Raw genomic sequence first — 17,543 nt, forward strand, 5'->3', positions numbered from 1 at the left:
CAAATTGTGATGCCACAACCAAGAGGAAACATAACTTTGATAAAAACCACGTACCTGTTGTGTGTCATGGGCACTTGCAGTAGCCAGATATTTAATAATAAACAGGCAACTCTTGAAGTGAAGAAAATTACTGAGGGAAACTAAAGAGATTAATGACAACAATCCAAAGGTTGACAAGGCTAAAAAAATAAGTTCTAAAACTCGCCCTGGGCAGCAAATAAATCCAAGATATAGTAGTATTAACCTGCACATGCTAATTTTGTAGTTCTGGTTAAAAGAAAACCAGAAATATGCAGTATGGTTTTTTTCTCTCTGTTTCAGTGAAGTAGGAGGAAGGGAAGCTGTACTGTACATGCAGTCTGAAGCACTATCGAATCCACTGATAAGCAAAGAGGTTGTTAAAAGATTGGGAAACAACCCCCACGAGTTTCTGACACTCAGATCCTGAGAGATGTGAAGTTTTTCAAAGAGTCTCATTCCCATGAGGGCCAGGCAGGCTTCCCCTTCCTGCTTCTTCCCAGAGAGCACAGCCAGGTGCCTGTACAACACACCAGAAGAGGAGCTGCTGCTGCTGCATTTTATCCAGTGAGTTGGTAATTAAAGCTATTGTTTTGATGTAGAAGTTTAATTAATTTTCCTTCTTCTGAGAAAAAACTAGGGCTGTCTGCTGCACTTTTGAGTAAATGCTCAAAACCACATGGCTATCAGTGCTTGCATTCATGGTCCTTCATGTTGAAGCTGTTTCCCCACTGAAACAAGTCAATATTGTGTCTGAGAGCAGCTGCAGCGAGTGTAATACAGAGCAGCGAGCCTGGAGGGAGCACTACTGGGATCCCTGCCGTCCCAGGCTGGTATCCTCAGTGGAGGGAGCTCTCTCAGCCTCCCTCTCAGCCTGCTCCTGCTCATCAGCACCTCTAGCACACCACACTGCTGTCTGCGTATGGGACTTCTGGCTGTTCAGGTGCCAGTCATGGCTTAAAATTTAGAGTATGTTCTTACATCCAAGTTTAGGCAATGAGAGCTGCATGAGAAGTGACCAGGGTTCATTACCCACAGTGCAGATAAAGGTTCCCATGAGTCCATGCCTCCCTCCCTCCTTCTCAGGTAGTAGCTGAACCAACCACACGTAACAAGAAAGAGTAAAGTGATTAACATAGGGCTGAGGAAGGAGATGACAAAACCTTGATGAATTAGTCAGTGTGCCTACAATGATTACCGGGAGGAGGTCATAGCCTAAATCATATACAGAATGAACAGCACAGCAACAAAATACGGATGCTTCCAATTATCACTGATAGTTGTTAGTATTTCTCAAGTCTGTCCTAGGGGCAATATGTCTGGAGAAGGAGAGGACTGAATGAAGGAGGAGAACGGTTGGTACTCATAGGCAGATTGTGATCAGTGTGACTGACACTACTGCAACTACTGCAGTCACAAACGGGAGAAGGGACGCACAGGATTAGAGCCAGAGCTGAAAGAAGAGATTAGTGGATGTTTTCAGGAAAACAGTGAGAAATTCATGTGGGAGGCTAGGGAGGCAGGATTGAAGAATTCAAAACAGACGTGATTGGTTAAATAAAGGAAGAAGAGGAGGTGCCAAGCCTGGATGCAAGCAGTATGGTTTTGTCACTGTAGTGTGCAAGTGGGTTAGTGAAACAAAGCATGGAAATTCTACAGTTAACTTCTTTAATACTTCTACAAGTCTCTCTCCTCCCTTCACCTACAGTCCCATTTCTCAAGGGATCAGATTCCTCATGCACAGACTTATGACCTTTCACAATTTAGGTTCCTTCTGGTTTTACCTGACTTTTTTTCTCCCCTGACCTCACCGAAGGAAAGCATCTCAGAATTTTGTCTGTGTTTAACAACACAGGTTAGCCAGGTTAGTGAACTGCTTAAAGTAATTGCCCATGAAAACAGGGCATAGCATGTTATTTCAGGAATTCCCACCACTGACATTCAAACTAACATTAGAAGAAGTTAGTGAATATTGAAACTTATCAGATAAATTTCCTGGCTGCTCCACTCATAATATCTGGTAAATTCATCTGCTAATTTGCAAATAAAAAGCATACCCAGCAAGTATTAAACTGATTCCTCTGGCTGGTCTGCAGTACTGGTTCTGCAAGAGTTCAGAAAAACAAATTTCATCCTCATATGTGATGCCAGCTGCTGCTCTAATGCAGGTAGTTGCCTGATAATGGGAGTTCTGACATTACACACTTGTTCAGGGGATTTATTAGTTCTCTTTTATTTAAATAAGATTTGTAACACATTTGGTTTTCCTTTACTCATAGAGGTGGAAAAGTACGGAGAACAGACCTGTAAGATGTGGTCTCTCTGGCCAGTCTCACTAAACACCACCCATTGCTCCTCTTCACTTATATCATTTCACTCATCACTGACAATTTTTCAGAATAAATTTTTAGTATTGATTTCTGTTTATGTGCTGCTTCTATGTTTGTTTTATTTTTGTTGGCATTCTCTTTTCTTTAATGATTTATTCAAATTAATTGTTATGTGTAGCTTAGTTCCATGGCTGTTGTGCAGTCTTTGCCTGCAATCTTGTCTCCTTAAAGGATCAAAGTTTTATTTCACTCATTCCTGAAAGCATCTTAGTACAAAGACACCAAATCCATTTTCTCTGTTATACAAGATCCAGGTTGCTTTGCTGGACCACAGGAGCAGCTGTCAGCTCTGCCTGTGACAGTGTTACAGTGTAAGTTCCAGTGGCACTGAGTGTGTGCCTCATGTCTGCTGCCTGTAAGGAAGCTCTGATACAGCCACAGCTTTTGGATCTCTTCTCAGCTTTAATACCTTAATTTACCTCTTTACATTTTGTGGCCAGCCCTAGTACATTCATCAAATGTAAACAGTGCTTGGTTTCCATCAGGAACTTGTAAAACGAGAAAGGCTTTTCCTAGCCATTCTTTGTGCACTATGTGTCACACCAGGTATTTCTGAGATGTAGCAAAGATCATTTTGCGTTGGTGATAGAACACGGTTTTTTATTACATGCAGAGCAACTTCTCAGAAATAGCCACTTTCTTTGGGCTTGTCTTTTCACTTTTTATATCATAAAACCTGCTACTTCTCATCCCTGTTGAATGTACAGGCATTTTAGTTTTTCTGAATTACTATTCAGCCCAATGTCACTTCTAAACCCCAGTGCTGTGTCCAATTCTGAATTGAAGAACACTTTTAATTCCTCCATTTCTTTCTAGTATTTACACAAAAGGTGTGTTGAAAGCAGGTGCCAGTCCAAAAGACATGTTGGAAGACTTTTATTCGGCAGCCAATACTTTCAGATACACAACTGGCCAAAACCTGTGTGTGTTTATAGGTTTGGTTTCATAAGCTTGAGCAGAGAAACTGCAGTTTTACTGAAGGGGGCGGTTGTATTTCCTTAGGCAGCTGTGCAGCAGCATCCCAGATAGTCAATAACACAGGGGCCAGAAACAAGGAAATTCCTGCCTCATATGTAAAAAGTTCAAGCATTTTTATTCCTGTCTCTCACCTGAAGAGGCAAAGTGCAAGGTGGTATATTTAAGATTTTAATGTGGGGGTGTTTTTCCTCCACCATAAAAAACCCCACCAAACCAAAATGAGCCACCACAAACAAACAAAAAACCCAAACAATAAATCCTTATAGATCACATTTCCAGCTCCCCAACAGCAACATGCATCAAAAATGTCTTTTAGCTGCTCGAAGGAAAAGTGGCAGCTACCACTTCTGTGCAGTTCTCTGCAGCTGCTCATCTGACCTCCAGGCTAAGTGTTCACTGCAAGAAGCTGCTGCTGGAAATGCTAAATTATCAGTGGAAGCCTGAAGGCCACTTGTCTGCTCTGCAGTGACTGCTGGCCTCCCAACCAAGAGCTTATGCTTTTGCCTTCAGCTATGGAAGCCAAAGGAAGAGAAGGTACTGAGCAGGAATTAATGTGCACCCTGAGTTTTTGTTGAACTCTGGGAGTGATGGTAGTGTATGATAGTCAGCAAGTGGGCAGAGCTGTGGCCTTGATTTAGGAAGATGAGTGCAGGTGACTAAGATAAGGCATAAACAGCCACAGAAATAGGTTAATACCTGAAGTAATTCTGTAAGGAAAATTAAAAATACCTTTGATTTGTAACAATTTGACAGTGAAAACTTTCTTTGGTGAGGTCAGTCAAGCTAACTCCTAAATGCTAACATTCAAAGTTTGCAATTCTCAACAGCTTCTGTAACTAAATCTCAGTTAAAAGTTGCCTAGATATTGTATGGTAGGCATAATGAGCTGAAGGTGTATGATGACAAGTTATCTGTCCCATGGCTTTCCAGATGTGCTTTTTGTAACCAGATTTCCTGGTGAAGACAGGAATGACCTGAATAAACGACCTGCTGTTCCGGTCACCTTTCCTGGAGTCCTGTGATCCTTATTCACTGACAGAAAGCGTAAAATTTAAGTTTCAGCAAAGAAAGGGTTACCTTAATTAACAAATAACAAGCAGCTGTCAACAACAAGCCTCAGGAGATAAAAGAGATGAAAGCGAGAACGGTAGCTCTTGGTGTAGGGAAGTCTTGACGTGCTTAAGCTCTGAGAAGGGAATCAGTCTTCAGGAAGATGAAAGAGGTACGTTGCTCACATGAATAAGATTAGTCCTTGGCCTTGCTACAGAAATAGGCAATTTTATCTGGGTTAATAGGCCTATAGCAGAGGTGAAGAAATGACCAGATGGCAGAGTGCAGGAACGGAGTAGGATTGGTTTCCTCAGTTCCTTCATACAGTGATGAAAAGCTTAGCAATAATCATGTGGAGTTGGAAGATGGCTGTAGGCTTATGAGGAGGTAAATTTATAACAATGAGAACAAGACTGTAACCAAGGAAAGCAGTAGCTTGCCCAATTCTTGATACCTTTAAGACTGTATTGTTGGAATATCTGTTTATCCTGGGGTTAAGATTGCATTCTACCCAATTTTTGTAGAGTGTGAAATACAAGATGTCCTATCAGATAACCTAAAAGTCTCTCTTGCTTTAAAATCTGCATCCCTCTCTCTTTCAGAATGTGACTTCCCACAAAACGCTGAAGTTTGTATAATCTCTTTGCTATTCGTTATGTAAAAAAATGCATAAAAAGTTACTAGCCATGATTAATAACAAAAATTAAAAAGCTAAATCCTTTTCATTTCACCCTGAAATGCCAAGGGAAAAATTGGGAAGGACTATTTCTAGATCAGGCAATTCAGAGCAAAGTGCAAAAGCATTATTAAGCTTTGGTCAGTAAATATTTATTGGTATGAAACACTATTCAACCTAGTCTCTCTAAGGGATTGCTTTAAAGCTTTTTGTTTCTTTCTAGTAAATAGAAGCAATTTGTCCTGCAAGTAATTATCACTCACTCAGGTGTCTTTGTCCGTCTCTCCCCCAAGCAGTTCCTCTTGTGTATTCAGGTAGTTATATGTCTTTTCACCATCTTCCTTTTAAGGCTATGCATTCTCCAAACTTTATTTCCATCGGTTTTTTACGACTCATTTAAACATTGCACTGGGAGCAACTAAACCAAAACGAATTGCAATAATTGACAAGATATGCTTTTTATCTATGATAGTCTCAAATGGTACAATTTCTATAATACTTCTGTCTGCCTGCTACCCTCAAAATGCAATTTACTTGCGATTGTTGAAAATTATGCTTAACCACATCTTGCATCTCCAGTAGGCTCCTGCTATATGGGCATCCATTTCCGTCTTGCAGGAAGTTTTGCGCTAATCGGTTGTTCACGACCGCTATAAATGCGCGCTTGGTGAAGCCAGGATAACAGAACTACAGGGATTTTTAGGTTTATCTTTCATCGTGAAACAACCTCATTTACTAGGTAGCGGACACGCGTCGAAGTGATTTAAGCACAACATCCTAAAGGTATCATTAAGCACTAATTAACTTACCGACTCTCTTGAGATGCTACGGCATGAAAACCAGCTGTTAGAGCAAATTTAGATGGCAGTCTATTTTTTCTTTCTATTGTAAGAAAAGCCCTCTAATTCCCGCTTTAGGCGTAGGGGCAAAACCCCGGCGGGCGACCGACCACCTCCTGGCAGGTGCAGCGCGTGGCCCGCCCTTCTGCAGCCGCACGCCAATTCCCGAAGCCCCTCCGCGCCCCGGCAGCGGCTCCGCTCCCCCGCGGGCACCGCAGAACCCCAGCGCGGCTCCTTCGTGACCGCCCTCAGGCCGGGGACCCCTGCCCGCCCCGCGGGCTCCCGGGCGGGGTGCTCGGCACCGTGCGGATCCCCGCGGGCGCCCAGCGCCGATACTCACCCGGAGGAACCCGCGGCTCCGCGACCGCCCTCGCGCGGCGCGGCCCCGAGCGGCGCGGCCCGGAGCGCGCAGGCGGCGGCGCGCGGGGAGGGGCGCGGGCCCTACCTGGGGGCGGCGGGCGGGGGGCGCCCGGCCATGGCGGCGGCGAAGGCAACGGGACCCTCCGCTCCGGCCGTGTCGGGGTAGCGACGGCGCGTTCCCGGCGCTGCGGCGCCGCCCGGCCCTGCCCTCCTCCTCACTCCTCCCCCGCCCGCTCCGCCGCCTCCCCCGGCTCTCTCTCGCGGCCCGGCCCCGCGTGGCCCTGCGCTCCGCGGGGAGGTGCGGGCTGCGGCGGGGCCGAGCGCGGCACCGCGGGCACGGATAGCCCCGGCGACGCCGTCCCCCGGCAGGGCAGCGTCGTGCTCAGGACTCCTCGCACCTGCGAACCGCTGCCTGGCAGCCGGTGCCCGGCCGGGACATGCGGGAGGCGGCAGCCGGTCGGGAGCTGTTCGCTGGAGGGATGTAGCGGCTGCAGGAGTTCAGGACGGCTGCAGAACTTGCTGGCGTTGTGCTCTGGCTGCAGTGTGGGAGCAGGGACGTGCTGGGTGACTCCAGCGAGAAGCGGGCGATCCTTGCTCGGTCCTTGTTACGAATGTCATGATGTTCGTGGAGCCCCAGCCCCGTAAACCATGTGATTTGAATGACGGGGATTTCTTTCTGGCTGTCTGAGATGGTGACACACAAGCATTTATAGAAGGAGCCTAGAGTTAACTACAACTTATACCTTGTTTTGAGTTCATTCAGGCTATTTTATTTGGTTACTTTCAGCAACTTTTCCGGGTTTGTTTGCTTTTTCTTTTCAAGAAAATACCGAGTGCTTTGAGGCTCAGCTCTATCGTGTTTGCATAAACATGTCAGAATCTCTGCAGCACAGATGATTAGAATTGGTCTCTAGTCATGAAAGGAGAGATTAAAAGCACTTGAATCACAAGTGATGCACGGTGCAAACATTGTTTTGAACCCAGAGCCTCCTGGGTTCAGCAGGAGTCATTTTGGGTCGGGTGTGAAATCTGGAGGGCTGGAGACAACTGCCATCACCTTGTAGTTGCTGGCAAGATTCCACTTCTGCTGAGATTTGTTTCCAATAAGTCTAGGATCAAGGTCAAAGCCCAAGATCTGCTCTGTCCAGTTAGTTGATGAGTATTATGTTAGTTACGTAGCAAGCGCTGCTCAACAGGCATTCAGCAGTAAGAATTTACGCAAGTCTACAAATGCTGCTGAAAGCTTGGTGAGCCCTGCTCTTTAGTCAGTGCTCTGTTCAGAGATTTGTTGAGTGAATTCAAAGACGAAGAGGAAGGGCAGTAAATCCATGTTTGGACAACCTTTTTTTTTCGTTTCTGCAGTAAAGATTCAGTGTTTCTCTTCTTTAAATACCTCATTCCTTTGCCTTTTCTACACCTTGCTATTCACTTTAGTTGGCACAGCATTATGAAATTGTGATGTTTAGTGAGTTTTGGAACGGCCTGGGGTATGTGGAGAGAATTATTTTATATATTAAATCAGGTTTTATTCTCTGTTCCAATTTACAGAGCAGAAATTTCTTAACTAACTTTGGCCAGAGGCACGGTATCATTTAACTACTGAACCAACACTTTTCATTGTTACAGAAGGCTACCTGAAGGGTTTGTTCTTGGTGACTTTCACATAACCAAGAGGAGGACGTTTCATCTCAATTTTTAAACATCTTTTAAAATTTTGTGCTAAGTATATGGATTACACCTTCTGTCAACATGTGAAGTGACACAGGAGACAGCAAGGCTAACAGCTACGTCATGGTGGCTAAAGTTAAAGGTGAATCAAAGCAAAGAGAAGTATTGGGTTATAAATGTAAAGTGGAGAAGCTGAGGAAATAGACAAAACAGCCTAGCAGGGAGGTTGGACTAGATGATCTCCAGAGGTCTCTTTCAACCCCAGCTTTTCTGTGATACTACCTAGGTGTCTCTTAGGCTGCATTTAGGCTACTGATTGAGGCTGGTCAGGGCTTATTTGCTTTGGAGATATGGTTTTTGTATTCCTATATCTGGGTTTGCAGAACTGCTTCTTCAGTGTTGTTGAAATATTTTGCTTCTGTTGTGAAGAAGAAAGACAGGCAGACCTTCAGTTAGGGACTGAGAAAGGAAATGATGGTTTTCTCTCAGTGATGCTGTCACTCTAGAAGTTCATAACACGTTTTCTACTCTAAGTTCAGATTTTTTTCTCTTGTAATTTGTCAAAAGGGAAGAGCTCTGAGACAGAAGGAGAGGAGAGGTTTTTCCCTCATTAGGGGTGGGAATATATGTTGTTCAGTCTCATCTTTATGTTTGATCTTTGTTCCCTGATGTGATAAGGCTCTGAACCCTCATTTTTCCGTCGTAAACACTGCCATTCATTGGTCCCTCACTCCAGCAGATTGCACTGACATTACCAATGTACTGGTTCTTTGTTTGATTTTTATCATATCCTTGTAGTTGATGTGAAGCCCTCTGATTCTCAGCATGTAAATTGATTTCTTTTTGTTTTTGCATTAGTAAATCTTTTTTTTCTGTTTCTGTCATCCTGCAAAAACTCTACAAACTTGTTGTGGAGACATGTCCTCTTCTATTGCTTCTTCTCACTATTTCAGAGCTCTTCTTTGAGCCAGCCATTGCAACTTGACTTTGCAATCCACCAGAATTGTCCTTTTCTCAGGTAGCCAGCACTCCTCTTCACTGACAGCCCATAGTCTTTATTTTTGAGGGATTTAGCCAAGTACTACTTTGTGCCTTTGTTCTTATTCCTTGACAACGTTGGCACATAGCCTAAAAAAACCTATTCTTTTTCCTGGAATCCAGCTTGACAGAAGAGAACTGATTACTGTCACACATTGACTTGTTTCAAAGCTGTCACCAGGAGTGTATTTTTCTCTCAGCTTTTAGATATGAATTGGCAACAGGAAGAGAATACTGTGGCATTTTAGTTAGCTGTCTTTTATGTGTCAGCCTAGGACACTGTTCCCGTACTGGATGACAAAAGGTTATGGCCAGAGAATACAATAGTTGTATGTTTTAAGGGTACAGACTACTCTAGTTGTTAAGATTTTGCTGATTTCAGCTTTTATAAAAACCCAAAGGGCTACTTAAAAATAATTAGTCAGCCCTTCTGTTGGGAAGATAAGCAGAATAAACTGCTGCAGAGCTGTTAGTTTGAATTGACAGAAATGGAAACAATAGCACCAAACTGAGCTGACTGTCCCCTAAGAAAATGTCAGTCATTCTTGAAAATCAGAGGGAGCCAAACTTACACTAAGACTTTGATTAGACTTCAGCTATTCTTTGAGATACTCAAAAGCCCATCTGGACGTGGTCCTGCACAGCCTGGTCTAGCTGGTCCTGCTGAGCCATGGGGTTGGACTAAGTGCTCTCAAGAGATCCCTTTCAACCCAGAAGATTCTGTGCTTCAGTAGATTTGAAGTTTTGTTCACTGCCATACAGTGAAAAAATTCCCCCAAAAACTGTACTTATGCATGACTTGGTTTGTCTCAGGAGCTCTGCAACTCTACTGACTGTGTAACTGGATAGTATTTTCAGGAATAGATCGATGTTGCAGGGGACTGGAGGAAACAGCATTTTGCTTTCCACTTCTCTTTGCTTGTCCTTTTAACTGCTTTGTACAAAACTCCCTAATTAAAAGTACAGAGGTGGGAAGCTTAGCATGTTGCAAAAGCAGGATCAAAAACCTCTCAGCATTTTGGTATTTTCTGGACACAGGCATAATATTTCCAAAATAAATATGATATTATCAAATCCCAAGTACAGGGACAATCTCTCTTACATAATAAAAAAGTTTGATCCAGTTGGGACGATCAGGTCCTAATCCTAATAGGGTCTTTTGGGCACTAGTGTTAAGCAACCATTATTTTTGGATGAGCTTCTATTTATCCTCCTTACCCATGTTTGCTGTGCAGTTGGTGTGTGCACACACACTGCTGTTTTGATGGATATTTAGTTAGTCCCTTACAACTAAACTATATCCCTTTTCCAATGACTGTAAAAGGGCTGCTTCATGGTTGTCGTGTAGTTACTGAATTTTTTAAAATATAAGTCATCTAACATGGTTTATATTTGTCTACTAGGTGTTTGTTTTCTGAAATGGATATTACAGTTGGCTGTATTACCGTGTGTTTGATTATCGTGTGTAAGCAATGACCTTGTGCTGTCAGGTTATTGATGAGGTTGCATAATTCTCTGTGTTGTTGCTCAATAGATTGGTTGAGCACTGGCGCTGTAGAAGGACACATCTTTTACCCAAAATAACAGGTGTATTTCGCTTGTAGAGTTGCATTGGTTAAATTGTTTGCATTGAAGATTAGGTTGTTACTTTTTACATGTTAATATGTTTTAGACAAAGTTTGTTCTCCGATACCTTGTTTGTTTGTTTTGTTTGTCGCTTTGATTTGATACAGGTTAGGGGTTTTTTACAAAGTTTTGTTCTGTCAATCAAAGTCCTTTTCCCTTTGAGATGTGTACTTGGGCTGTGACTAAAGCACCCTCAGTCAACAAACCAGAATTGAAGACATGTTGTAACATGTTGCAACAAGTAAGTAGCATGACTTACTTTAGTTTATATCAGAACAGATCTGGTTGACAAGATTCTTACTGACAATGGGCAGGAGCTTTAGAGAAGGATGGTCTGGCCAAGATAGTTGTTGAATGGAGCCAGGAGAATAAACAGTTGTTTGTTGCTTCACTCCAGACTGCGTGACATGGCTCCTCGTTTAATAAATGCAGCTTGTTGCCATAGAGCATGGGTGCGAAATGATTTATTTTTCATCTACGTACATATCTGCAACTACAAAGAGAATTTTTTCCAACATAACCTCATTTTTTTTTTTTTAGTTAATAGGCAAGTTTAAATATTAAACCTACTCTGTCTGCCTGTCTCTCTCTAGCTCCCAAACATTCACTCTTTTTTCAGCCTGCGTGCATCCCTGGATGAAATGAGGGAAGAGAAAGGGCTAGGAGATCGCATTTAAATTCTGGAAAGATAAATCAAGAATAAGATGTTGATCCCAGATTTTTGAAATTCTGAATAGTTTGTTGTCCCTCTCATTCCAGTAAACTGGAGAGCTCCTATAATTGAGTGTTCCAGCTGATCTCAACTGTATTATTCCACAGGGAAAGGAGCTGGTGTTTGCAATAAGCTCAAACCGAGCCATACAGTTACTCTTAGGTCAAAATTAACGCGCTCATTTTATTCAGAAATGGGCTAGAAGCTGATAATAATAACCAGCTGGTAGGCAGTGAACCATCATGTGTAGCATTAACTGAAATCTTTTCGGCATCTGAAGGTGATGATGCATGTAGAGTAGACAGAAGGTGATACATTCCCAAACACACTCTTTGAGTTCATCTATGCTGCCCTGGGTTTTTTGATAAAGGTGAAAAAAATGCTTTTGCCTTCTGCCTGTTCTCTGAGCATCCAAAGCTAATGTCCCATGAGCTGTGAGAACAAATTGTACAACTACTGTGTCTTTGCTCTTGCCCCTTCCTGCAACTCCAGAGGTTGTTCAGAATGCTGCTACTTACTTTAAAAGGCTGTGGTAATTAGGTTCGGCTCTGTTTTCAGAATACATGTAGATTTTTAAATTATTCTGAATAAATAATGAAATTGGGATCTGGAATTCTGAGTCTTCCTGAAAATCACTGGAATTCATTGCTGAACTATTTTTGGAATTCTAGCTGTCATCCTCCAGTGTAGTGTTTCCCTCAGGCTTCGTATCTTTGGCTGTTCTCCTGGGTGAAATCTTCAAGTGCTGCAAGCAGTTAGTTTTTAAATAGGTATTTTATTTTGTATGTCCCTAGAAAAAGAGGTCAAGTCAAAAGACTTAATAAACAGTTCTCATAGTAGCTATCAATAACAACTTTCCATTTTTCCTTCATGTTAATAGGCAAGTAGAAAGCAAGAAAATGTGAAAGAAGTCAAAAAGAGGCTGAAAAAGAAAATTCAAATACCAATGTAACTGATAATGCAAAAGGTTTGATTTGATAGGGTTCTCTTTAGCTATAGTGCTCTGTGCCTTGTGAGATTGCTCTTGAAGCATTAAAATTGCATAGGTGATATGAACATACAATTAAATTGTGGGGAAAATAAAAAAGCTTCACTTTTTTGGTGGATTTTTCATCCAGAGTATACCAAATGCTGTGTGCTAATTTTCTGTGTGGATTATATATTCATGAGATGCAATGTGAGAAATTGCTCATGCAATATATTTGAATAAATGACAGGATATGCTGACAATAAAATGCAGGTGTATGAAAAGAGAAGGACAGTTACTACCAGTAAAAAAAAAAATCTTCAGTCCTTCAATCTCATTTTAGTTGTCTCTGGCTGACTTGCAAGAGAATAATAAAAAGCTAGCAACCTTTTAACAAACCAGAAGGACTTAAATAAATATGAAAACCCTGACCTTTCATGTTTTTCATACTTCAGGCTGCTAAATTACCATGTACAGTTGTTTAAATAGCTGCAGGAGGGGAGATGGTAAACAGATGCCTACAGTCACGTACAAAGTCTTCTGGAGTTAAAAGTTTCAAAATTACCATGAAATCAATTTTCATCACCATAGTAGCTAATGGTATTTCTAGAATCATAAATACCAGTTGTTAAACTGAAATGTGTATTTCCACTGTAACAGGTACACAGGCATGAAAGCTCCTCTGCACAGCCCTTTTATCATAGTTCAGACCTACTCTGCATTCTGAGGAAATTTAAATAATATGACCCCTGCACCCATAATTCTCTGTATTTTTTCAGCAAGCTTATAAAAATTACAGGATAAATTTTTGAGATATCCATGAGAACCAGGATTGCATCAGAGCCTAAGTTTGTAAGGGCTGAAACACTTTTGAATGAAATTTTGTTTGTAGGGGAACCTAGGGATAAGACAGATCTATAACTAGAAATAAGGCACACTTTGGGAGGGTTTCAAGTAGGCAAAGGCAATTTCTTTTCTGGTTCTGTACAGAAAGAGCTTATCTAGATTTGGGGAGAAGACAGGAGTGTGTAGAGCTTGATGATATTCTGAAATAATTTTTTGATTTATGAGAAAAAATTAAAATTTAGATCTTATAACTACATGTGAAGGCAGGCATTTCATTCCACAAATCTCTGCTTTTGACTTTATGCTTTTTGACTTCTGTCAGTGAATTTGTACTTCAGTGTTTAAGTTATTTACATTTTGATATAGGAAACAGTAATAAAAATGAAGCAAGCCACATGTACTTCTGCTATGTGTCTGACTTAATTCCTAAAAGGACAATTATTTGGAGTCAGAGAGATGTCTCATTTAAAAAGGTAATTGAAGATTCATCTAGGGAATGATATATTTGAGAAATGAGTGTTTCATGTGGATATGCAATGCAACTGCACTTGAATTGGATGAATTGCTTATGATTGGAAGAGGAATGGGTAAAATAAAAACATTTTTCTTTTAATGAAAAATTTTGAAATTTATGATTCCCAACCCCAGAGTTTTAGAGGGCTTTTAGGAGATGAGTTGTAATGGTCTGAGAGACATTTTGTTCATGGTGTATGTTGAGCATTTGTGGAAGACAAAATTCAGAATATTTCTGGCATAGTTAAGTATACCCAGAAAGAGCAAACATGCAGTAAATATTTAATGAGTCCTAGTTTGGTGATGGTTTGGGGTTTTCTAGGTCTAATTTTATATTTCCATAGTTTTTGTTTGTGGTTGCATTTAAAGCATTATGAAGGTCTGCTCTCCTGGCAGACCACAATAGTTAGGGTTTCTCTGAGTCTTAAGAAATTTGATTTAGTTAACAACTGGAGGTCTAAGGACAGCCAATCACTGAAAATTACTGTGGGATCACAGGGAGTGGTTGGGAAGCCATCAGTAAGAGTGAGTTTAGCATTACACTGATACTGCAATAGGACTTGCTGACTTCCTTAGATTCTTGCCAGTACCAGTTTCCATATGAAACATGAAAAAATTTGAAATTAGTTTTGTTTGTTTGAAGAAAAACACAAACAAATCCAAAGCAAACAAAACCCAACTATATTAGCAGAATAAGAGATCACACTTCAATGACCTCTCCCATAAGATTGTCTTCTCATGTTGCTATAAATGAAGAGTTTGGGTCTGACATTGTACAGTAAACTAATGTGAAGGAAGGATTGGGTACTTACTGTGTAAGTGTAATGTTAAAAATTGGTCCAGGTGAGTAATGCCATTAAATTTTAATTCTGGCAAAAGGATCTCTGCTACTAAACTATGAAATTATACAAATGTATTTCTTATACTATTTTGATTATGATATCCTGATGTGAAAATCAGGAGATGGGAATTAGTGTAGTGTAGGTTACGGACGGTCGGGAGATCTTTATAAGCAGATCTTTGAACAAACGGTTTATTGCAAAGGGCGTGGGTATAGGGGCACTGCTCAGAGCTGCCAGACTCAGCTCGGAGCAGGCCCAAGAGAGCAAGCGGGTAAGAGAGAGAGAGCGAGTATGAGAGTGGAAGAGAGGAGTGGAGTGGAATGGAATAGAATAGAATGCTGAAGTTCTGGTTACAATACAATAAATCATCTTCTGTACTGAATATTCTAATTGTCACTAACCAATCTAATATAAGATACAAATCCTATAGCATTTACATACAGCCTATAAGAGTTCTTATATTACCATAGAGTGTTACATCTTAACTTCTAAAAACTACTCTTTGGACCCCTTCTGCTGAGCTAGTAGGGTCTGCTCTGACCCTTGGACCTGTTTGCAAGCAGAGGGTATTGTTCCATCAAGAGGGGATTACTTCAGTGGCCATACCATTGTTTTCCAGTTGTTCAGTAACTAAGACCTGGTATTTCAAAAGTGGCTTTCATTTCAATGTTGCCTGTAGTTTTCATATTCCCAAAATCTTTTGTCAGGCAATCATATTTATAAGGCTTTCCTGTTTCATCTTCCCCAACAGTGTAGCTTTTTCTGCTGTAAACTATAGTTCATATTTTGTGGTGTAGTAAAATTTTATCTGCAAGTTATATGGTTTCATACAGAAAACTGTTCTGCAAAGCTCTAAATATTTACAGGTTGTTTTGCATTTGGAGTATGTTTGTGTAGTACTCAATTTAAATCTTGATAAATGAAATTTAATTGAAAATTCATTACTTGGCCTCATAGACTCATAATTGTAGGCGCAAAGATACAACGTAGAAATAGAAACATCCTTTGAATAAAATGTATAATTAACTTGGGAGTATGGAATGGAGTGGAGGCTCTGCTTTCTCAGGTGAGTTTTGTTCCCTTTCTGGTATTTTTGTACCTCATTGGTTCTCAAAATCTTTCATACAATAGAGTAACTTCAGCATTGGAACATGGGGTTTGCCATCTCAGGCTGTCTGGGGTGACAAAAGCATCACCCTGATGGATTGCTTTTGTGGCTGTGAACCTAGTGAAGAAGATTGACCTCGATCTTTAATTTTCCGTATTACTGTTCTAATTAGCAGGCTATCATGTCTTCAAAGACCACACTTGCTTGATCAGCTTTATCCACTAGGTGTGTAGCTGAGTTAATGGCTCCCTGGTCACTGTCCAAGTCCTTTCTCAGAGAAGTGTGAGAGGCGCATGAATGGATCAGGTGAATGTGAAACCAATCTAATGGGTGGTTGGTTCGCCTGCAGCATTATCAGGACTCGCTTCTAGATGTATGCACATTGATTTTTGTCTTGGACTCTCCCCGGACTGTTAATTCTGTCTGTGTGGATTCACCATTTGTCTTATATCTCTGTATGTTGGACTTGTCAGTCCAACAAGAAGTGCCTTCCCACGGCTCCTGACTGCTGGAACCCCCAGGTCTTCCTGCAGTGTCCGTGCTGAGAAACCACACAGGGTGTGGCAACATTTAGGTAACTGAAAATGTACTATGCAATTGATTACTACATGCAGAGTGTGTTTGATTCATGGCACTGTTAGATACAGAGTGTGCCCAGACTCTGTGCGCAGCACATGCAGGGAATGCTGGCTCTCACTGGGAGGGTTGCACTTCTCCTGCCTGTGTCATGAATTTTCAGCTGGAAACATCACAAGCCTTATCTAGCCCTCAGTTTCCACAGGTTACTGAGAGAACACATTAATGCAGGCCCTCCCACTTCAGGGATGATAATTGCAAGAGTTACAGCCAATATTTAGCCTTATTTTTGTTTTTGGAGTGAAGTGATAATGTTCAAGATAGCAGAATTTGTCCATTGGCTTATAGGTGAAGTTTTTCTAATTGCTGAAGATATTGTGACCAATTTTTTCACTGACTTATACTAGCTGGTTATTTGTAGTCCATGTAAAGTAATTACTGGACCTTGGAAGTTTCTCTAAAGCTATTTAAATACATTGGATTCGATTCTGCACCACTGCATTTCTAAAGTGCTTTAACCCTAGCATCTTTGGTCCTAACCATGAAAAAATTTTTACAGAATTTACAAAATTAATGTTGCTTAGAGGTGAGAAAATACATATGAAAACTTGTTTTCAAGAGCTAATCCTTTTTTGGTTGTTGTCCAGAATGAATTTTTATTGTTGGTATAGAATGAATAAATATTGGAAAATTAACATTTTTTTTAACATCAATGACCTCTAATGGAAAATGAATTTCTGAGGTTTAACTCATAAACTATTAATTAAGATGACTAATTCCCACTTTTGTTTGTTTGGGCTTTTTTTTTAAGCTCCATGGGGCAGCCTCCTGAGCAATGTGTGAATAACATCACAGGCTCAGGCTATACTTGCTGCAGAGTGTCTTTAGTGAAGGCAATGCTAATCTGAAACTGTACAGATACTGCTTTTATATACTTTTAGCACTTCTGCTCTCTTTGAAACAAATAGATCTGTCAGCTCATGATAGTCTCTAGAGACTCATCACCAGAGTAGCCATGTCATTAAACTTTAATCAGGCCACAGTAGTTCAGTGACAATAAAGACGTGTGTACAGATAACTTTTCAGTCTAAACAAATGGAGACTGCCCCTGTTTAAGGACCCACAGATAATGTGAAAATATTATGAAGAATTTTCTTAGTGTATGTTGATATTCTGACAATGAAAGTACATAATAATTTGGAAAGGGGTCTGACAAAATGAAAATATTTTATTATATTGATAGGGATTTCTTATATGGCTTAGATTTCATGGTGTCTATCACTGACCTTTCAGTTTTCCAAAGCTGAGCCATATTTACTTACAAGTAGATAAGTAA

The 17,543-nt window shown here is 41.0% G+C and overlaps 2 protein-coding genes across 13 annotated transcripts in view; one reads left to right on the plus strand and one right to left on the minus strand.

Annotated features, from left to right (window-relative positions):
- The window catches only part of LOC125331034 (SPHK1 interactor, AKAP domain containing), a 66,108-nt gene extending 59,171 nt beyond the window's left edge, over window positions 1–6,937 (minus strand). For 2 of the 8 annotated variants that reach the window (XM_048314891.1, XM_048314883.1), the window contains exon 1: window positions 6,710–6,937. In XM_048314891.1, the coding sequence (XP_048170848.1) occupies window positions 6,710–6,750 (41 nt within the window). In that variant the 5' untranslated portion in view covers window positions 6,751–6,937. Of the gene's footprint in view, window positions 1–5,921; window positions 6,202–6,291; window positions 6,325–6,396; window positions 6,504–6,709 lie in introns of those variants that run through there. The other 6 variants (XM_048314889.1, XM_048314887.1, XM_048314885.1 and 3 more) reach the window with 5 other exon arrangements.
- Window positions 1–17,543, plus strand: part of DAW1 (dynein assembly factor with WD repeats 1) — a 249,458-nt gene that overhangs the window by 83,207 nt on the left and 148,708 nt on the right. The window lies entirely within an intron of this gene.

This window comes from Corvus hawaiiensis, chromosome 10 (genome assembly GCF_020740725.1).
Source record: "Corvus hawaiiensis isolate bCorHaw1 chromosome 10, bCorHaw1.pri.cur, whole genome shotgun sequence".
Lineage (NCBI taxonomy): Eukaryota > Metazoa > Chordata > Aves > Passeriformes > Corvidae > Corvus > Corvus hawaiiensis.